At 39.6% G+C, this 24111-nt stretch overlaps 1 protein-coding gene across 1 annotated transcript in view; it reads right to left on the reverse strand.

Annotated features, from left to right (window-relative positions):
- The window catches only part of JAZF1 (JAZF zinc finger 1), a 129750-nt gene that overhangs the window by 51872 nt on the left and 53767 nt on the right, over positions 1–24111 (reverse strand). The window contains exon 2 of the mRNA XM_044450652.1: positions 4788–4860. Within this exon, the coding sequence (XP_044306587.1) occupies positions 4788–4860 (73 nt within the window). The remainder of the gene's footprint in view (positions 1–4787; positions 4861–24111) is intronic.

A 24111-nucleotide genomic window follows, 5' to 3' on the forward strand; every position in this document is an offset into this window, starting at 1 on the left:
GGTAGACTAATCCCAGTCTAGAGATCTGTTTTTACTCTTTTGCAAGCACAGAGCTCACTTGAGAAGTGGTCTTCCAAGCATTTCAAAAGAAGGGTCACATTTGGACAGATATCCCTGCAAGTCCTTGCCCTGTGGAGGCCCCTGCCCACAAGAAATTGGATATAGTTTTTTGGATCATTCATAAAGCAGCCACCAAGTTGCTGATATCACACACTGAAATCTGCACAACATAAACCATGGGACTTTTCTTGATAAATAGAGGCAAGGAGCCTCCTTAGAACATCTAGACTTGATATAAAACCCATCAGCTTTTCATTAATGAAACAATTTTTCTAACACTGTCTTTCAGGACCATCTCTTGCTTCATTTTGTGTTGTTTCATCATAGGGTTTACAAGGTAGAAATATTCAGAAGTGGTTTACCGCTGTGTTCTTCTGCACAGTCGTAAGTGTTAGCTTGAGTGAGCTTCATGGCCACTAGCTGTGAAAGATCCACTACTAATGTTGCCTTCAACTACCACTTCAACTTTCAGTAGCTGCCTTACAGGAGTTTCTCTACTCCTATCAGAGAATATATCTATTCTTTCCTGCTGATATGACTATTACTCCTGAAGAGGGTGGGTGAATTTTAGACTTAAGTCTCAGCTTTGACCATTCCACCTTGTGTGACCCTGCTAGTTCATCTGTATGATACTCTCAAACCCCATTAAGATGTGCATCCAAGAGAGAGCAATATAAAACCTACAAACTTATTCATGAAACTTTTTGCTAAAAAAACAAAACTAATTGATAAGATCCATTGTGCTGGTACAAAGAGTTCTGTAGAGAGTGGAAAGATAACATTTGAAGGGGCCTCATCTACAGGAAAGAAGAACCTTATTCGTTGCTGCTCCTGCTGCTGTTCCTAGGATGGCCTCACAGCCTCAGTTGTGCTTTTGTTTTAAAATGAACCATTTCAGTTCTTATTTAAGCATCACATACTAAGTTCTCAAAGCCTTACATTTTTAAATGTCAAGTTCTTTCATAAAAATCACCTATAATTTATTCATTTAATTTCTATATTGCCCCATAGCCAAAGTTCTCAGGCAGTTCACAACAGTACATAAAAGCAATACAATAAAAACCATAAAATCTTATTGGAAGAAACATTAAACAATTAAAAACTGCTAAAGAAGAATATAGTGAAGGACGACCCTGTTAATGAAAAACACTTATTATAACCCATGAGTTTCTCAGACTTTTCCAGCATCACTTAGGGCTACAGAGATTGAACCCTGGAACCTATGCATAGAAAATGCGAGGTCTACCCCTGGGTTAGAGTACTTCTTCCTGTGCTCACTTGTTAGGAGTCACGTATTCTGACCAAGTCTAGGCCCTGATCTGGGACCGTCCTTTTCCCAGGGCATCTGATCCTACATGCAGCTGCATCACTAAACGCTGTTATATTGGTACCTTTGAATGAATGATCATTGGCAGCAAGGGCAGGAGGTGCTACCTGAACAGGCTTCACCTGTTCACCTGTTGTCTGCCTGAACAGAGCTAGGAAGAAAGGAGAAGGAAGGAAGATGATCTGGTACTCTCCCACATTCATCTTTTGCTTCTGGACACTTTAAACCAGCTTTATAGAAATTGGGTAGCAACCCATGTCTCAGCCAGGATCTGCCATTATCGAATCTAATTTGGCCCTGAAATGGGTTTCATGAAAATCATTCTGCAACTATGCAGCTGCTCTGGCAGGAGTAAGTCACAAGACAACCAAGGTCAGCAATCTGCTCATCCTTTCTAACCAGGAATGTCCCAAGATATTTTGCTGCCAGGGAAGGATACAATATCACCCTCACTTTCATCCAGGAACATCTACAGCAGAGCTAGGAAGGTGTAATGCTTAGAGTGTTGGACAGACACTTGGGAGATCTGGGTTCTAGTCCCTGCTGGGTCATGGAGCTCACTTGGTGACTTTGGGCTGGTCAATGATTCTCAGCCTAGCCTACCTCACAGGGTTGTTGGAATTGAGAAGAGGATTGTATAAGATGCCTTGGTTTTCCTAAGAAAAAAGTCAAAATTTCTGGCTATGCAAGTTTCATCCAAAGTACCATACCAAGGTTTCTTCTAGCATACATGAAGATTACATAAAGTTAAAGCCATCTGGACCTAAAATTTCACACAACTGTAAACATACAGTGGAAATGGCTAACAAATTAAGGAGTCCACCAACACCCCTTCTATGCTGCTAAAATGCAGGACTGCAATATATGAAAAACAGGGAAAGGCCACAAAATCATTCTGATATTTATTCAATTTATAATTTCTGAATTTTATATGGCCTAATTTTAGTCTCATTTCTATGTAACATATGTTCAGGACTATAAAGGCTCTTTTCCTGATAAATAGCAAGTTTGTGAAACCAACAAATCTAAATATTTTATTACCTGAATGCCAAAAACAATCAGTTCCATTCATACTGTGCAGCTTTTAATCATAAGCTTACAAGTTATACAGAACTTGGTGGATGTCAAACAATGTTCAAGTTTGGCATAGGCCACAGGCATTCAGTCAGTTAAATTTACATGGGTTACCTGAAACAGCTGAGCTTACAAAAAGCCCAGACATTCATATAGAAGAGGTTCACTGCACAGATTTCTGTGCATGAAGAGAAATATCAAAAAGCTGTTTCTGAAATAAAATTGTGCATTTTTAATCCACTGAAATAAATAGCTATGTGTATACAATCCTTTTGTTAGGGCTTGCAGAATGTAAAGCTTTTTACTCTTACATAAATGTGTTAACTACTTGAGAGGGGTCTGTAGCCCTGGACTTAAATTAAAATGTGAATATGCACCGAAAGTGCCTTAAATATTTAAAATACATTTAATTACATTGATATTTCTTCCATTTTTCTATCATTTAACTCAAGACAGCATACAAAGGCATCCCGGGCAGTCTGCCACTGAGGTGTGACTAGGTCCAGACCCACTTAGATGTGATCCTATGCAGTCTTAGACTGCCACTTCCAGCATTCCTCAGCCAGCCAGACACTGCAGCACTTTTTCCTGTCTAAACATACGTAGGGTTGTGCCCTTCGCTTCCAAAGGCTGCTGTGTCAAATGTGCTTTTTAGTGTCACACTGAATAACATTTTGTCTTCAGAGCAACAGATGAGAAACTTTTTTTTGAGGGGCTTCCTTCTCACTCATTCTCCAAGCGGGGATCCTTATACAGCACCACCTGTGTTAAGAGGCAGCCCACTAGTTCTGGAGTCCAGAATTCTTCATTTGGAGATGCAGACCCAAATCTGCAGCCCAGCTGCCCCATGGGCACTTGCAGAAATACAGGGACAGGGGCTTGCAATTGCATTTGACCCCCGGGCTAGCTGGCTTTTTGCTCACTTGCACTTCACCTGCTGCTCTCCTACCAATCTTTCTACCTCAGAATTTTCTGAAATTGATTGCCCTCTTCTTCCTTATCCATGTGTTCCTTTTACAACTGCAGTGTTCTTAAGAGCCCGGGTCTTTTAAAGACTTGCATGCACACACATGCATGCTCATACACACTCAGAGACAGTCTGACTGGACTGACTGACTTTAGGCCATTTATAAACTAGCATATGAAGGTTTGTGCACTCTTTTTTGTCTTGTGAGTCTGAGCCTCAGATCTTTTAGTGGTATGGGTATACAAACTTCCTGCTTCCCTCTTCTCTTTTTTATATCACAGTTTATTGTAGAAACTGAACTTTGAGAAATGTGGTATGTTTATACTATAATTCGAAAACAGACTAGGCTCAAAAGGATTCTTGCTTAACTAACCACAGTCAGAATTCAGTTCCCTGAATTTTGATATGGTTTGTTTAAAATCTAAATGCTTCCAATCTTCACAGGCACAAAAGAAGGGAAATATGTGTGTGCATGCACATAAGCCCAGGTCTTGCTGTACATGTTCATGCAGCAAGAAACCAGGGTTTCCATTGAACCAGGATTTCACGCAAAACATAACTAATATATAAAATGCACAGCCACAAGATGCTATAATGGTCACTACTTCAATTAACTTTCATCACACACTACACACGTTGATGGAGGATTGGACCATCAATGGCTCTTAGCCACCATAGGCAAGTGGAAACTCTTGAATGCAGCATATTCCTGAAGGACAAAACGTGTTTCTTGTAATTCTCCTAGAGAGATCTCACTAAAAACAGTTGGAAAACAGGATGCTCAATTACATTGACTCAGCCTGATTCAACAGGGTTATTTGTTCCTATGATGCAACTATAGCAGGAATCTATCAAACAGTACCCAGAAACATCTTGGATTTATTAATTGCTTAAAAGTAACACAAAAACAAATACTCTCTGCCACCAGCATTCAAAGTTTGGCTCACCTTCAAGTATAATCCTTGAAAAAAATGGACTGCTGTCAGACCATCAGATTTTTTGCAAATCGGCTCAGCCCCACGGAAATGATAGCAATAAGTAAACATATTCAGTGAAAGCATTTTAAACTATACTTGTTTTAGAAGTAATGCCATCATCTTTCACATAGGAAACTCATGCCAAAAATAATGTTTATAGATGTAGACTGTAAAGATGGATAAGAATAATGGTCTAAAGATCATTATTGATAATCACTAATGTAATTCCATAATTATGGATATTAACCAGAAGTGTACAGTATTGTCCACATGTACTTCATTCTCAATCATCTAGATATTTGAAATTTAGTGGAAGACCTACCTTGTGAAATATCACTTTTCAAAGCCACAGAAGTGCATATTTGTATATAAAATATCTTACCTATTAATGTAACTGAGAGCAACATATGTTGGTTGTTGTAGTTCTTGTTTCTCTAATACACGTGGGTCTGTATCTGCAATAGGAAGCATATACATGATTATCAGTATTTGATTCATTGCTGCTTTGGATCACATGGATAAAAAGGCATCTTATACCCTGCTTTTCTAATTTCAGGTAGGGGGAAAAAGATGGCAGTTGCATCTGCTGAGAAGTGCATTCCAAGGATGACATGCATTATTATTTTTTTCATGATGAAAGTATGCTGCAGTGTAGGGTAGAATAATGGGATTACCATATACCATGCAAATGTTCAATATCCTTTTTCCATTGTCATGATTACCAGTAAACTATCATACTTTGCAGAGATTATTGTTCTAGTGAACAACTCTACAAGCCGCAGCACAAGCAACACAATTTCTAGGACTGGGTGTAAAGAGCAGGGAACCCAAAGTAATTTATATGGTCTTCCTTCTCCTTATTTTTTATTAATTTCCTATTGTTACCACCAGTAATTCTAACCTACTTGGAGCATGTATGGAGTATATATGGAGGAATGTTGTGAGCGTAAAGATGGAGGCTGGCAAAATACCGAAGAACAGCATAATATGTTGGATTGCTAGGAACAAAGCTTGATCAGCTTGTTGGAATGATTTGTGTGCTTCCTTTAAACTTCAAACATACATACACCTGGTTTAGAATGTTCTTTTGAGGGCAGTCACCTATGCTACAATTCTGGTGTTGTTGTTGTTGTTGTTGTTTTGGCTCTACCTTGTCCATGGATCATTTCCTGATGCCTTCAATCAGAAATGACTGAACCAAAGTGTGTGTATTTCTATTTGAAGAGGAGAAACAAAGCAGCAGTTTGATTGAAAAAATGTAGTAGCAGTAGCAATAGTAGTAATAAACCCACTGTGCTGCTTGCATCATTTGATACATTAATATAAAGAAAATTTGAGCACATGAATATGGTTTACCCTGAGTCAAACAATTAGTCCAGTATGGCAATCTTTGACAGGCAGTGGATTAAAATGAACGTGGCTTGCTAAAGTTTGTCTTTAGGGTTCATTATGGCATCAAAAAAGGCTTATGTAGTTTGTTTCAGTTTTATGTTAAACAAGCTACTGGATCAGAACAGCCTATTTATCTCCCTGTATCAACCACAAATGATGTCACTCACAAGTCTAGTGCAACAGCAATAATGATTTGGGGTAGCATAGAATCCAGAACAGTAATTGGAAGAAGCCGAGCCAAGAAGGGTCCAACCCTCTGCTCAGTGCAGGACTCCAAGTTAAACCATCTCTCTCACATGGCTGTCAACTACATCTTGAATGCCTTTTGTGTGGGAGAGTTCACAATCTCTCTAGAGGTTTCATTCCATTGTTGCATTGTGGTAACAATTAGGAAGCGCTTCCTGATGTTCAGCCAGAATTTGACTTCCTGTAACTTGAGCCCATTATTCCATGCTCTACACTCTGGGATAAGAACGTAAGAAGAACCATGCTGGATCAGAACAAAGGTCCATCTAGTCCAGCACATCCACACAACAGCAATCCAGCTGCCCACAGATCACTCAACAGGATGGGTGCAAGACCTCCGGCTATCCAAGCTCCTCGGCAGGCATGCCACCATGACTGGGAATATTTGCTATTTAACTTGCCATGCTCGATGGCATTTCATGAACAAACTGGAAATATCATGTGAATATTTTTAAAATTATTACTACATTTCAAAATCTAGTTGATTCCTTAAAAAGAGTACCTCTGTGTTTATAAATATCATTGACCTGTCTGAGTGGCTTATAACAGAAATGTCAAATTGAAAATGATTCAATATTTTTTTTGAACATGAATGATATGCAGTCGCCATTATCCTAACTTCAACATGTGGGGAGAAGGGACCCTTCACTCTTGAACCTTGGATAGAAATCTAACCACTGATCTTGGGTGAAATGCCTGTATGCTTAGATTTTGACCAGCAATAGACTCCATCCCACACTTTCCACCTCCCCTCCACCCCACACACACTCAAAACACGCACTGTTTCTAATCTTCCATTACAAATTCAACTTTTTACATCATCGGGTGCCTGTCTATGCAGTTCAACATTATTGGTACCTTGCTTAGCCCTGTTCCTCAGAGATAACTAGACTTTGGGGATTTAAAAGCACATGACCTTCCATGGGAAATGCCAGCAGCTGCTACTTTAAGAGCTCCTGGAGGGCTGTCTTGGCTTCTCTCTCTTTTTGACATCCTTGCTTACATCCTGCCCCCCACATAGCAGATGGCTGACCAGAGTGCCAAGTGCATGCCTAACCTCCCACTCTCCCCACTGCCGCCTGTTTCTCCTCTTCCAACCCACATTACCATCCATTTCCCCTCAGTGTCCTTCATCCTGTGCTTGGTCATTCACACATACCTCCCCTCTTTCTTCCCTCCCATCACATTCCTCTCGCTAATTTTTCAATCTCTGTCAGATATGCTGTGTAAGCCAGCTCTGCTCCCAATCTTGAGTTCTCCATGTTGCAATAAGTTATCTCAGTGGAGGAAACAGGCCAGGCTATTGGAAGTGCTTTCAGAACAGATATGGGCTGGCTTAGCAAGATAGACAAAAACAGGCATATAAAAATGCCAAGTCGAGGCTTTCAACTTTTCTTTAAGCATTAGCTGGGTAGTAAAATTAACTGAAAGTAGTCTAAACAGTTTCACATGGGATACCCACAGTGCCTTAAATGTATCTGCAGATGACAAATGTTTCTTGAAAATCCTTCACGACTAAGCTGCTTTTCAACCCTGTGGGTCTTTTGTGGGGTGGGAGAGGGGGAGAAACCACGCCAGCTTAATGCAGCCACCACAAGCCAGTGCACATAAAACAGCTACAGCTGTCATTTATTCTGAACAGATCAGTTGTTGGTCATGTACAAACATCACCTTAAACCACTTGCTTCCTGAGTTAGTGTGTGGTACTAAGACTCATTATTTTATTGCTCTCATTGTACAATTAGGGACTCCACACTCAGTGTGCTCCCCCTTATCCCAACCCCGACAAAAGCAAACAGAACAGCGAACTTGACTTTTCCACTAGGCAGCAGACTGCCCAAGAGATCCATATGCCACTGCCCCAGGGCACCAGTTTTCAAACTGCTCTTTCTTGTTTAAAATGTAAGAAGGAATTCAGACTATTTCTTTACAGTTTGGGATGTTCATTTAGCCTTTCTACAAAGGTTCCTCAATATAATAGCATGGCAGAGTCCTCCCTGCACTTTGGGATATATCCAGCCTGTGACTTTTTAATATCCATACTCAGTAGATTTGAGGAGATATTGCACAAGCACCTGTACCTTCTCAAGGAGCGCATTTCCTTGGAGGTGGCTTGGTCAGGAAATTCTAAAGACTGATATAGAGTGGCCACTTTTGAATCTCCAAAAGTAAGAATTTCAGAAAGGAGTGATTTCCATTCCATTTGGAGTGCAAATTTTATGTATAGATACATGTTTAGAAATGATCATTATAATTTAAACAGAAATACAGTGCACCTCATTATACTATAGAACACTGAACTGGTGATTTATTTACCTGCCTATTCACCCTGCTGTTGAGGTAATTGAGAATTATAGTTTTTAGGAGTTATTATCATTAAGCTGAAATTGGATAGGCCAGTCCTTGAAATAAAGAATTGTCCTTTGTAAAAGAGGACACCTGGCCATCCTATGACAAGAAGCCCACAATAGAGTGTACTGACCTTGCATAGATGGACCCTGATAACATACCCAGCCTCTCTGTATATGGTACTTGCCTGGGCAAACAAACATGAAACCTTTCTCATTAGCAGATTTTATATTTCTTTCTTAAAATGTGTTTGTTTAATTTGCAGGGGAAGAAAGATTATATAAACAATCCCTTCAACCACCCAGTGGTACTGTTGCATGTTCTTAGTTAACTAAAGTGTTGAACCGTATGTTCTTATTTTGTCTTGAAATGTTGTTTTATCTAGATTTGGATAAATTCCTTTAAAGAACAATTATATACAGGAGGTATTTGCTATTATTTTAACTCTGGGGTCTTCAACATGGTATCTCTTGGAACTTTCCGGGCTCTCTGCCTGGCCTTATTTTTATTGGATTTTAAAGATATTTTTAAAAATTGGGAGCTGCTTTATGTCCAAAAATGCATTGATTGCATGTATGGCATCCAAGAGAGAAATGGAGTTACGGAGTGTCCGGGGGGACCAAAATGGAGTGGACAGCACGAAGGGTTCTTGTCTTCTGCCATGCTTTACAAATGTCTGTCTCTGTTTCTCTGAGTGTCAGCAGTTTGCCTTCTGTGAATTTTGTTCTGTTTTGTGAGGGCAAATATGTGATTTGGCATTTGAGGCTCAGAACCTACCTTTTCCTTGTACTCAATTCCTTGAGGAAATTACTCTTCTCTAAGCCTTTTCTGATACAGAAAAGGTGGTTTGCTTTTTGGAATTCTGAACAATTGTCTATCTTGTACTTACTGTAGGTTCTTGGACAAGTAACTTTTCTTTACTCTCACCAGTTTGCATCCTGGGAAATGGGTGTTTTGTGACTATGTCCATCATGGCAGCAATTTTATGAATGCCCATGATACTGTTTCAAAATTCCTGTTGAGCCCCCTTGAAAAAGATTTAATGGCTGCCTGTTTTGTTTAACAATTTTTTTCTTCTAAGCAAGTATTCTTAATGGGGGAGGGGGACAGAAATGGGGTTTTAAAAGCATCAGAGACAACCTCAGAAAAGTTTACTTTGAAACCCAGAATGCACTTTATCACTAAAGTGTGTATTACAGTAACTTGCAAAGAAAGATGAAAATATGCAATCTTAATAAATAATAATAACAACCCATTGTAAAGTTTTTATTTTGAGTCAGATAATCACAACATCTCTGATTTTGCAATAATTGCAATAGATACGCCTTCTGATATGTCTGGATATATAAACCTAACACCTTCCCACCACGTGGCCATAGCCTGGAGGATGATGCCTGATGCAACTTAGAGCAAATGCCACACCTCAGAAGGTTCCATCCTGGGTGCTCTGTACCTGCCACCTTGGATGCATTTGATTTCAATCAGAGGAGCCAAAGAAGTCTAAAGCTGAAACTCTTTGCTTTAAGACTCTAATATTTTAGTCTAATATCTTTGCTCTTTGATTATAAAAACTAAAGCTATTCTTTAGGAAGATCTGATACCCAGATCAAATAAATGCATATAGCATTTACCTTTTAAGGTAAAAACAGCATCTGCCAGAGAGATTTACATACACTGAAAATAACCATGTCCCCACTTGGAAGCATACTTGGCATTGATTGGCTTGCCTGTGAAGGAACCAAAACTACACCTGAAACTAGAAGTATACGTGGATACATGCTTCCTGCAACTGTAGCACATCCAAAAGAATAAACCAAAACACAATTTATTTATCAATAATCCTAAAGCTGGGTTTAAATATGCTACTGCTATTTTCATACACTTGCTACCTCACTCTATTAAGGGATATATGCACATACAATCAAGTTTTCATGCTTTCCCTAGCTGGAAGGTCATGTCCTGTAAATATTTCCTGACCATTTGATTCCATACTAGTCCATATGTAGGCAAGCAGTTCTTGAATCATCCACTGCTTGCAGTGATAAACAGCAAGGGACTTAGTTTGGTAGTGCTGTTGTTTTATTTAAATCAAACAGCACTTTCAGCTTTGAAAATATGGTTTATACATTTGCAAATAAATAATTATGTATACTTGCAGTTGACTTTGAAAGAATTACATGGAATCAGATAAAGAACAAAATTATTAATAATGATCCATCTTTTATATATAAATCTGTATACTAAATTAGATACCAATAAGAAAAAGTAGAACTGCCATTTTGACAATGATATTTCTACTGCTTTGAACTAGGAGAGCATTGTTCTATGGATTTTATGACTATCTATAACCTTTCAAGATTAGCTTCTCCCTCACCCCACCTTAAATGAGAACATTAATTGCATTAGATAAGAACAATGTAGCAAAAAATAACTTTTGAAACACTTTCAGAATCTTCATGCAGGTAACCGAAATGAAAAATGAGAAAATGTGCAAAACTTTTCAACACTGCCTCTGAGGTATAAATAATGCCACATTCAGACAAGTTCAGAACAGGAAGATCCAACTTAAATATTCATCAGCCCAGTCTGATCTTTGCCTATTTGCTTCCAAATGTCCTTTCCCATCATGTCACATATGGAAGTGACTGATATAGTAAAGGAACCTTTTAGACTTGAAGACCACTTTCCCCCTCAATTTTTCTTTGGCAGTTCACATTTTCCATACATTGTAATTTCATCCAAAGGACTTAGCTAGAACACCACATAAAACAGGAATTACATATAGAGCTTTGACTAGCTATTTATTATAGCCTTATCTTCCAATGCAAATCAGGAAAATTCACTCTACTGCAGAGATCCATAAAAGCGTGTGTGGGTCTCTAAGGAGCAGAGGAGCACACATTTCAATGCAGATACCAATTTGCATATCAGATATGTCTAGTGGTCCCTTGCTTACAAAGTGATCCTAAATGTCTCCTTTAAATCCAAAACATACAACTGGACTGAGGCACATCTTCATATTTCCCAACAATATAGCCCTAGAATAAAATTTATATGCCAAGTTTATTCATTAACATGTGACCATAATCTATTAAAATGGTTCTCCCCAACCAGGCCATGCTGGCTGTGAATCAGAGCCTGGCAAGTGCCTGCAAAGCCAGGAACAGGAACTTGCAGGGAGCAGATGGTGGGGCAACTATGCAGTGCAGCTGAAGCCCCGGAAAGCTGCAGAAAAGGCAGTGCTGCAGTGTTGCTCCTTGCACAGCAACAAGAGCTGACCTGGTGCCTTGCCTGAATCCTTGTTCCTGCCCACCTGTCCAGTTTCTGCCCTGCTTCAGCCTGTTCCTACTTCCATTCTTGTCTCCAGCCTGACCCTGCTTTACCAGACAGCTGCACCCATCCTCCCTGATCTTGTCTGACAGTCCTCCTTGTACTTCAACCTGGGACTCTGCCCTGGGACTGTGTGTCCCTGGACTGCTGCCTTGGACCTTATTGTCTTGCTGGCTTTTGACCCTGGACTGTTCAGAGATGTGCCTCTTGCTTCTGGCCCTCTAAACCTGCTAAAGGGCTCTGCCCTGCATGTGCACCTTGGCCCCGGTGTCCTGACATAGTCACCTACTATCACCTACTACCCATACCCCAGACCTTACGCAACTCATCAGGGAAACACCAGGCTGAGTAAGACTGAGTTGCAGGATGCAAATTGGCTATCTAAACAAGTTGCAGAATAGGAGTGTGGAGATGAACTTCACCTCTGTGTGCTTCTTGCCCTACATAGATTCTTATAATTCTCAGTTTTGTTACAGTTTCAATATATATAATTCAAAATAGATCTGTAGATCATTTTACGGCACAATCATATGCATGATTTCTCAAAAATAAATCCCATCATGTCCATGGGTCCTACTGCCTACTAAGTCTGCTTAGGATTATAGGTTTGGAAGCTTTTCTGTAATGTAGGTGTGATCCAATAACTAAAAGTGTATTTTGTGATTCTGGGAAACCCAGTATTTCTCACTGAACGGTATAATGGGAGAATGAATTGTAAGTGCTTTGTATTTCAAAGGAAGTGCACATTCTGTCTAAATTTGAAACCTAACATTCAAAACCCCAGATAATACTGCCTCAGAGGCCAGGTAAAACTTGTATATGAAAGGCCTTTGTCTGACTGAATGGTTTTCCTCAATGAGGCTTGAATCAGCATAAGAATGGATTTCAGGTTACAGCTAGTACAGGTAATTTAAGACTTAAATCATTCTTGCAACAATGCACAACAATAAAATCTGCATAATAATGCATGGCTCAAACTCTGGCCTTTCAAAACAGACTAAAATAACCTGTAGTTGGCCTTCTTTCATGCTTTTGTTTGTAGTATAAAAGTACCCCATAGAAATGTTCTTATTGTAGATTTTGGGACATTTTGTTCCCCAGGCATTTTTTCGCTTATAGAAAGAAAAATGTAAAATGCAGGAGGCTGAAGTTCAGGGATTTTTTTCTTTTCTTCAAATAACACAAGTTTTCTGTTATTCATTAACTTCTATTTGCAAGCAAAACTGTCCCTTCTGTTTACTGTAGCATATACTACACCATATCATTTTATATAAATAAAAACGTTCTTAAGCATAAGGTCTATTTTTTTAAGGAGCAGGAGAAGAAATGGCAGTGATGAAGCTATTCGAAAACCTCTGATTTAGGGAAGTAGGCCTCAAAGAGTAAAAGGAGAGAGGACAGCTGCCAAAAGAGACTTTTTTGAAAGGGACTCCCTGCCTGCTTTCGTTAGTACAGTATGGGATTGCAAATGACTCCCTCATTTGTGCTGATTAGGACTTGTCCATTTGATTTTTGCTACCCTATCACTCTTTACAGGATTTGCCACCAATTAATAAGCAAGGAAATCAGGATTTTACTTCCTGATAGGCTTTTGCTCTTGTTATCATTCAAAAAATTATGGATTTTGCCACCCAGTGGCAAGAAAGGAAAAGTGCACATTTGCTCTGAAATTCCATCTTTCCAGCTCATCTGACTAGTTCCACTCAGTGATATTGTTAACCTGAAAGCAGATGTGGCAGTTTCATTTGTCTCAGCTGTATTACAGAGCAATCTAAGTCTGTTCCTATAAAAACCTCAGCAGGAAGCTACCTCAACTGGTACCTAGGAAAGCCAGTGCCCTTTCAAGACTGTCTTCTAGTTGAACAGGTTCCCACATATTTTCCATCTTGATTGGAAAAGGAACCTGATCTACATATGCAGCCGAGTGAGCATAGACTGTGCCACTATACTTTCCACAGTGAAAACAACACCACGCTTCGTGCAAATAAATTGTTGCATCAGAGTGAAAGGTCTATCTCAAGCCGCTCCCCACTGTGCTGGTTTGTTTTGCTTATAGGGGTTTTCCACACAGGGAACCACTGAAAAAAATGTGTGTCCGATTCCCTACCCCCACTCCCATCCACTACCACAAGGTCTTAAATAATGAAGTCCATTCCACTGCCTCAAAGCTTTACTCCCTCCTTCTATAGCATGCATAGGCCAGGTTAGGATCAGGTTTGAAAATGATTGGGAAATGGTACAGATTTGAGCATCTCTGAAATCACTGTAATACATGGATTTTCAAGAGAGCTAAAGACATTTGTCTTTAAGGCCTGGGGAAGCATCCTGTTCCAGAAAATGTGTCACCAAGTCTCCAGTTCCAGGTTCATGGCAAAGGAACTGGATATGTTGTGGGTAAAGCAATGCAATACGGAGATACAGGAATCAAGTGTGGCAAGCTATTCAAAATTATTTGCAAAAATATTTCACTGACGTATGGATCAGGTGTTATCCTCTAGAAGAATGTGGGTTTTGAGAGTCATGCGGATAACTTGCCAGAAGAGAATTACGAAAGCGATTAAGGGTACAATTCTATGCATGCATAGACAGAAAAAACTCCCCCAACTTCCAGCATTCCCCTGCCAAGACGACTGACTGCCTGGCAGAACACTGGGACTTCTTTTTCCATCTAAGCATGCATAGGATTGCACTCAAAATAAGTTTATAGTTGGTTTTAAACATGTAGTGCCACCCTGCAAAGCCAATAAAACACTAAGTGGGAGAAAGTGACAGATGGAATTCAAAATTAGCACTATAAACATGGTGAAATACAGACAAAAGATAAAATTTTAATGATAATACATTATTTTGATTTTATGACAACTCATGAACACGTACACATAAGTATAGCATAAATACACAAGTAAACACGGGTAAACTTTCCTATACGTATGATGGAAATGAACTGATGAATGTGTATTCTTAGAATTCCAAAGTTTAATAAAATGTCAATGCCATTTTTAAAATAGCAAGGCTCTTCCTCTACAAGTAACTGTAAATTCAACGAGTGTTGGTACCATAGTGACATCTTGTGGTCAGCATTTTTATGTTTCACGATTAGGGAAAAGTATATGCATGCACAGCAATCTTTGCGGACATTCCATCAGCCAGATTTACACTTGCCATTTACAAGACAGTAGAACTTTTAGATTTTAAAAGGAATTTGTAGAGGCTTTTAGGAAAGTCTACTGCCATTCTTCTTTTGCAAATTCGCAAAGGCTACAATGCTATCCACACTTAAAGTAAGTTTCTTAAACTCAGTGGAGTTTACATATCTAGAAAATGGACAGCCAGTTGAGTGGGATGGTGTAAATTGGTCTCCTGCAACAGCAGAGGGGTGGCCCCTAGGGCCTTCAAGGATCCTTGCAACTCCACTATTCTGTGTTTGTATGATTATTATATTTTCAGTTATTTTCATGCCACAGCAAAAATGTATAGAGATTTAAAGCATAAAAGGGTGGCTATTTACATATCCCCAAAGAAAGAAAACACAAGGTACCATCTATCATGTGCAAGTGGACACCATAATGAAGGCTCACAAATAATAAAATTATAGTTAGGGATTTTTAAAATCTTAAATGCATAGGAAAATATGTAAATAGTATAAATATGTGTAAATATGCCTCTTTAATTACATGGAATTGAGCATTTATGTTGACCTGGAACCCACAAAGACCTTCTTTGAGCAGGGATTTATTGTTTATTTCCCATCTAGTTGAAGGCTTTTATATCAGTTGGACATGTGGTACAGACATCTGCAGAATGCAGATAGGAGAGCCAATTGTTTTATTTGTTCTATGATAGCAGATATTCCATGACATGACGCATGCTTTCCCATTTACATTCTGGTTTGGCCATGTTGAAGAATCTTCTACATTCCTTTCAGAACATATGAATCTCCTGTAAAGTTAGAAGAAATGCTATATGCATCTCTCTCTCTCTCTCTCTCTCTCTCTCTCTCTCTCTCTCTCTCTCTCTCGCATTTTTTTTCTTCCACACCTGTCTCAACACAGTATCAGAAGTGCTTACTAAGATGAATAGAGCTTTAGATGAACAGTACCTGCTTTGCTTTAGATTGTAATTTAGAGGCATGTGTTAGTTTGGCCTGCAATGTATTAGTAGCATCTCAAGATGACCCAGGAAACATAATGAATTTGTCTTCCCAGTAATATAAGAAGCAGCTCTCCATTTGCACACACTGACATGTTCCCAGCTCAATGCTTAACTGGGACAATGCGTAACATTTTACAGGCCTTAAAGAAAGAGAAACAAATCCAACAATGAGAGACAAACAGTTTCAAAAGCTTTATACAACTAAAATCACTTTGCAGCCAGGATGACTGCCAAGATGACTATTCAAGAACTTCTGTCAGACTATTTCCAATTACAGAGCTTTCTGAAAAGAGATGGGATGCAGGATGCCTTGGTGAGAAAAAACAGTGTATATATAGCCTAATCATCACCTAGCTGAAAGCACTGATGTAAGAACTATTTGTTATGGATATGTCTGTGTAAGTAATGGCTGTTATTGTTTTCAGCCTTCAATTTCACATGTTTTGGGGATGGGCAAAAGCAAGGAATTTACATTTTAGACTTTCTCGTATAGATGCATTCTGAACTAGCTGTCCTAAAAATACCTTCAATACCTTCTTCTTTTTCTTTTTGGTAATGCAAAATCATACATTAAAATAAAACGTAGAAGAGAACATAAAATTCATATAACTATCTGAAATGAATTCATCTTTCTCTCATTTCTTTTTTATCGTGAAATTTCCTCACTGAAAAAATATAAATAGTACTTCTTTTATCAGCAATCATATTATTTTTTCAATGCCCAACACTTTTCTTAGCATATCCATTTCTCACTCCAGTAGATAAACAATGCTTCTAAGTAGTGCTCAAGGTCTTCAGTTCAATAAAAGCATACCAGTACTTTCTATTTTCTTATAGGGTCAGTTCAGATACTGTACCAAAACATAGTTAAGTAAGTTGAACTGTGATTTGGCTTACTAGCCTAATAATACCAACCCACAGAAAAGACTAAAAAAGAAAGCATCAGGAAGATAACCCATGGTTTTGTCCCTAGATTGTGAACTCAAAATTGTTCAAGGTTAACAATCCTTAGTCAAACAATAGTCCATATAAAAACAACCCAGGATTCAACAACAATCCATACTCAACCCAATACTCTGGATTGTCATCACAAATAAGGACCCCAAGTTGAAATGAATCTGCAATACCAATATTTGGCACTGAGTCTGAATGAACCCATGCGTTCACTCACAGCTCTGTCTCTGCAGACAGTTATACCACAGAAGCAGGACTGCTGAGCATATTAAAAATAAAAACAGAAAGGTATCTCTAAATCATGCTTTGCTAAGCAGATGGAAAGCAAACGACTAGCTCTAAATCATGATGTACCTATATGACTGGAATCCGAAACCATAGTCTGGATTCTCAGTTATGGCTAGTGGAAATTGTGGTTTGGCGCAATGCTTGAACTCAGTGGTAATTTTAGCTACTTGTCATTCAAAACAATAATCTTTGACCAAATCTGTATGATCGAAGAAGGCAAATAATGCATCCTGGCACCCTAGAGTAAGTTTATAAACCATCCCAGCGAGCCAGCATGGATTCTGACATCATAACAATCTATGCTCAGCAAGGGTAATTAGGTGGCTCATGACTGGCATGAGCAGAAACAGCAAGAAAACCAGTTGCTTATTTTTCTCTCCACCATCATTCCCTCCACCACTCATGCCTTCTGAGTAGATAGTGGGGGTATGATGGATCTGACTTCCCCTGGTTATCTCTTCAAGTAACTAAAGATGCAATGCAATGCGAGTTTTCACAGAAAAAAACCTGCTTCCAGCTTGTCCCAGGCAGCTATGCTTCTCTATCTAAATTTGATTAGGACTGCACCCTGGGTGAATTTATTTAACACCTCTAAGCTGGTTGGTCAGTTGATAAGATCCTTCTTAGATGCCTTGTTCAAAGTCATGATGCATGTTCAGTTCCTTGGATTTCTGAGGACACGAGGGCAATAAAAAAAATGGGGCACTGGCCAGAGCACAGCAGCATGCAGACATACCTGTCTAAATACAGGAAAGAGTCTGTTAAGAGCTATTCTTGGGTAATCTTGTTGGCAAAAAACAACAAAACAAAACAAAACCCCTTACTATATCTACACTGTGTTGGCCAGTGGTGTTTTTCTGGGTGAGGAGAGGCTTGTTCTCTTCTAGCTTACAGGAAGATGCAACAGAATCCTTACTGGTCCACCGTGACCCTTCTGCAGGACAACTGGCAGCTGCATTTGTTTTCCGTTCATTTTGTTCTGGCAACCCTGCATTTCCTAAGGCAGAGGTGGACAAGCTGGTACCTTCCAGATGTTCTCGACCATGAATCACACAACCCCTGACCGTTGCCTATTCTGGCTGAGGCTGATGGGAGTTTATGTATTTATTTATGCATAACATGTCATTTTTTCCTGAAAGGAAGCCATGGTAACTTTCACAGTCCTTTTCCATCTTTCAGCTTCCAGTCCAATGCTCTGTGCTATGCTTGCTCTCTTGCCACTCAGCACTTACTCATGGCCCAAGGCCACATATTATTACTCCTTAGGAACAACGTTTCTGTTGATTTATAATTTGCTTCTGGCACTTGACATAAATCCAGAGCAAGCTTTTTGACCTTTCTGTGAATCTCATCCTTTCTCCTATGTTAGTTGCAACATGAAATGGCATCCCTCTTGCACATGTAGAGACCATGAAAACAGAGGTTGGGGTGGGGAGCCTGGCTGCTGAATAGCACTTAGCCTTCTATTATTGCAGGGCTAAAGAGATATTTCAGCATCCTCTAAGAAAAGTCTACTACAGCTTTGCCTAACCTGGTGCTCTTCAATGTGGCATAGTGGCTGGAGTGTTGGACTAGAACCAAGAAGATCTAGGTTCTAGTCCCCATTTGGTTGTGAAACTCAATGGGTGACTCTAGGACTGCAACTGACTCTCAGCCTAACCTACCTCACAGGGTTGTTGTTGCTGTGAAAATAAAATGGAGAGGAGGAGAGTACCATGTAAGCTGCCTTGGGTTCTCTGCAAGAGGAAGAAAGATGGGGTAGAGATGTGATGCAGTGTAACAAGAACAACAACTCCCAGCAGCTGTGATCAGACCCAGTCAGGAGTCCTGGGTGCCCTAGTTGCAAACAACTAGAGGGCACCCGATTGAGGAATGCTGTTCTAGTGCCTAGCCTTATGTGGCTGCACTCTAATGGTTACAATATTTCTGAATCATGCTGTGCTTCTTTCTATGGGGGCAAAATACATGCCTGGGGAAGGAGGGGTTACTAAAAACAAAAAACAAAACACCCTTTCCATTATAGTGAGGTCCCTGTAAAAATTGTCTCCCCAAAGCTATTTTTGGGAAGCAAGGAAGCTATGAGGGTGGTATCCAATGGTACCAGGGCCAATACCCATTGCATTTTGAATTTTTTTAAGTAAAACGAAGATACATTTCATGCATAGCCACATTTAATGTACAATGTGGTTTGGCCCTCAGGCAACTGCAAGATTGTTTCTACCACAATATCTTCTTCTAGCAGTCTTGCACTAGAATTGAAACTCAGAACTCAACCCTTTCAGACACTTATTTGCAAGCTGTCCAGCAGGAAGGCAAAGAATGAAACCAAGTTGACATCTGTGTTTAGTTCAGTAAAGTAAGACAAAGCATTTGTCTTCTCCTCTACAGAGTGTGGTTGTCACTGCTGTTAGGACTGTTCTATTAAAATTTTCATTACTTTAGCTTACAAGTGTAACCGTTTGCCAGTGGAAGATCTGACGTTAGCCCTACATGGAACTGGAATATTAATTTCACTGTAGTAACAGTCCTAAAAGAATGAACATTAGCTTTTGCTTGATGTGGTACAGGCCCTACTGAATCAAAGAATCATGGAATAGTAGAGTTGGAAGGGGCCAAGTCCAACCCCCTGCTGGTGCAGGACACTGTTACATCATCCCACTGAGATGGCTTTCCAGTCACTTCTTGAATACCTGTAGCATGGGAGAGTCCACAACCTCGCTAGATAATAGGTTCCATCTTGCCAAATAAAGCAAAGTAGGTACCTACCAGAGAGAGGACCTTTTCCTTGGTGACACCTCATTTGCGGGACCGTTGAAGCCCTTTTCATTTTTCAGACACTTTAAGAACTGTGGATTTCAGCAGTGTGTTCTGCTGGTAGCTTTAATTTGGTTTTATGTGCTGAACAGATTCTTTTCTTTGCTGCTGGTTTTGTCTTGGTTTTATTTTGGGCTGTTTCACTATTTTGTTTTTGATATTTGTATTATATATTTTTAATGTATTATACACTACCCAAAGAATATCAGTTTAAAAGTGCAGTAAACAAAACATTAATACAATAAAACCTCTTAAGTCTGCATTTCATTAAAAATACACTGGAAGAATGCCGCTTGCCTCTGTCTAGTTTCTTGTTTGGCACAGGAACCTGCAAGCAGAGTATCTAAAACAACAGGAAATGGAATTAGGTGGCAAAGGAGAATATATTATTTGTAGAGACCCCTGGTTTAGAGGCTTCAAAAGTGAATTAGACAAATCCCATCAAGCTAATCTGTATAAACAGAACTTAGAGGGTAGGGCATTTGTATAGGCTAAGTGTTATTCATTGTGGATGGATAAATGTATCTACCATTCATGAGAAGCATGTGGCTCCCCACTGTTGGAAACAGGCTGTTGGCCTAGATGGACCCACATGCTGTCTGATTCAACAGGGGCATTTCATTGTAATCTACAGAGTATCTGGAAATGAGCAGTAATGCTGCTCCATTTTTATCACACCAACTAAGGGAAAGGCCATTGCACAGTAACAGATCTCATGTTTTAACCCCAGAAGGTCCTAAGCCAAACATCTAAGGTTGGGACCAGACTTAAGTAGAATCAACTATTCAGGCAGAAGTGGACTACTTCTTCCTGCACTGCTTTTCACAACAACCCTCCAGACCCCTGACAATGTTACACAGAGAGTTAGGGAGACTTGCTGGACAAACTGAACTATGGTGGAAGCAAGGAACCTTTTGTATGGACAGCCCTTCCTCTTGCAGAAGGTTCCTACCATCTGAGGTAGGTAGGTGCTAGATCTTCCCAGAAAAGAATCTGGTCACCTGCTATTGTTCAGGTTTTGGGTCTATAATGCCCTTCAGCCCTAGTCACCATAACCAATGGAAAGGGAGCTGTTAGTCGAAATGTAACTAACCTATACATAGACCATATTGACCTAGACCTGCAATGGTCTGACTCTATGGAAGGCAGCTTCCTTGGTCTCCTATAATCCAGACTTGCTTTCTCAATGGATGAAACCCCTCCTGTTGCACATATGTGAAGTGAATCACCGAATACTAGTCTGGACGGGGAAGAGACCTTACAGAGAGTAATGCTACTTTGCCACCCCCACCCCCTGCTGCAATTACTGTGAGAGAGCACCACAGTAAGAGCTTAAGTGAAATGTCAGATATGAGCAGCACAATTTAATCTTGCACCTGCAGTCCTTTTTTCATAGCACTTTAAATCACAGTAAATAAATTTACAGCCTGTCAGCCTTGCACTCAGAAGATGCCAGCCTCATCCACCCATTTGTCAGACTCATAACTACCCCCAAAGAGCAACCTCTTGGAGCTAAGGCCATAAAGTACTGCCTTGAAGTGCTTAACACCTAACTCTGCCACTACATCTGGGCGCATAAGTGTAGAAGACACTCAGGGTGCTCACAACACTGTATGTCATTGTCTACAGATTGCAAACTCCCTGGGACAGAACAGTTTCTCAGATTTCGCCATACACAATCTGTATACCAGAAAAAAAAAACATTTGTGTTCTAATAAGCACCAGCAGCCATTTTAGAGCCATTCCAGCCAGCTTTAGCAATGTCAGCTAATCTTTTACAGCAAACACATGCATTTTCTGGATGATGCAAAGCAGAAATGGGTTGTGATCACTGAAGTTCCTCCAAGAAAAAGGACAGATATATGTACAATGTTGAATAAAAGGGGGAAAGGAAATGCAAAATGGAGATTAGGGGATAATTCAAACCTTTCTATGCTGCATTTCTCTTCCAAAGCTACAGTCCTAAGTCCCATTTAACTTTACATGATTTAATTCTGCAAAGACACATGCAGGATGGAACTCCAGAATAGATTCCAAACAGGCTAATAGTTAAAATCAACCATTTGAAACAGTGAATAAATAAAAGAGAGTATCAAAAAGCATGAGCAAAAGTCAAAAGTGAGTTTTGTCATTCAAATGCACTTAGCTAAATGCCTGTAAATAAATTGATCCAGAACAGGGGAAGATAACACTTATTTATTTCATTTTTAGCCAAAGTTCTTTAGGCAGGTAACAAAAGTTAATCATGCTTGTGAGATATTTCCCATCTCTCCCACAGTTTAGAAAGCAACACCTTTTCTTACTGGCAGCTTGGATCACTTCCTACCAAGTGATGACCTTCAGCTGTGCCATCTTCATTTCCCATGAATGTCTCTGGACCATACATGAGGCTCCAAGATACTCACTAGAAATGGCTGAAGACTAATGCTTTTCTCTGCAGTGTGCCAGCTACCACATTATGTGAAGAAAAGGGATGCAGGGAATGAGTTGTGTGGCACAGAATGGGCAGAAGGAAGAGTATGCTTAGTATGAAACAGGTTTCCGTCAGTGCTGAAAACTGTGGGTTCAAAAGAGTTGTTTAGGGTGTTGTGGCTCAGAACTCACTTCTGTCTTGAGCACAGTCTTTTGGGTGGCAGGTTACTTTGTGACAAGCCCCAACTCCCATGCCAGCCATTTTCTGGTGGTGCCTTGGACAATTTCTTAAATTATAAAAAATGCCACAGTCCCAAAAGGTTGCCAACATTAGATCTAGAAGATAATGTGCATCTACACTGAACAACTACTTTAAAAAGAAAAGTTTTTGTATAAGTTTGTATAAATGCTGGGTAAATCAGTAAAAAGCAGACACTGAGAGCCCTTATGGTTGCAAAGATATTACAAGCTTGGACTCTTATCGGAGAGGAAGCCCTTTGGCACTCAGATAGATTAACTTCTAAGGAAAACAGCCATCAGGCTGTCAAGCGCAGAAGGCAGAAACAGATGAAGCCTTATTCCATAAGTGCATCCCATCTACAAATTGTTAAACAGAAAACATTATTTTTAGTGTAGGCAACCTGATGTCCTCCAGATGTTTTGAAGCAGAACTCCCAGAAGCCTCAGCTAGTATGGCCAATGATCAATTATCATGAGAATTGTGGTCTAAAACATCTGGAAGCCATCAGGTTGCCCATCCCTGATCTAGAACATGCTAGTGGGTAGCTACAGAATAGCCAGCATATATAGGAAGTTATACTACAGGTGGGGTGGCTGGATAGGCACACACCTGCATTTCCCAAACCTCTTTCTATATGGGATGGATTATGTTCTGCCTTGGTAATTACATTTTGCTATGTGTTCAAATGCTGAAAAAAAAATCCAAACAAATACAAGTATTAAAAACCTGCAAACAATTATATCTAATTATAGACCTGAATGTTTCACTAAGTTTTTGAAACTAAATGCAATAATTATTGAATGTGCACAGCCAAGCCAAATAATGAACCACTTCAGCTTCCCATCAATGCAGTGACTTAAGAAGACAGACCTGATGTTCTTAAACATAGCTATTTGGGTCTTACAATGTATAGCTGACATGCTCACATTCAGGATTCTCAAGATGGTGTAAGTCAAACAGCTTTGATTGGATTGAACAGTATTAATAACTGTTCTAATTGCATTCTTCAAGCCAACGGAAGACTGACAGCTTCTGCTCTCCAACTCACTATCACAGCACATCAAGGGGTACTATTATAAGAGGAGCACCTGGTCTAAATTTATTTCAACAGCCCAGAGCAAAATGGGAAGGTGCTTAATGTTCAGGCACAATGGTGACAGTTTTATGAGATATAGAAGGTTTAGAAACAAACAAATGAAAGGTTTGAAAGGCACATGGATAGAAATGGTGACAATAAAAAATCAACATTAATATATCAAATTTAAAACATATACCACCCAAGAACTCCAGGGGCAAGGCTAAAAGTTCAGCATAGGCAAATGTAGAAATATGTTCATATATGTTTAAAGGAATCGGTGTTTATTGCATAGGCAAAAGTCATTGGTTTTACTTTGGATCTTATACAAAGCTATTGATGATGATAGAGAAATATGCACTGAAAAAATATTCGAAATTCACTACTGAGCGATGTGCTTTTTAATGTTTTATTAATTTCCATAGCTACTTTCATCAAGATCATCATGCCATT

The sequence above is a fragment of the Varanus komodoensis genome, unplaced genomic scaffold (assembly GCF_004798865.1).
Source record: "Varanus komodoensis strain SLA01 unplaced genomic scaffold, ASM479886v1 scaffold68, whole genome shotgun sequence".
NCBI lineage: Eukaryota > Metazoa > Chordata > Lepidosauria > Squamata > Varanidae > Varanus > Varanus komodoensis.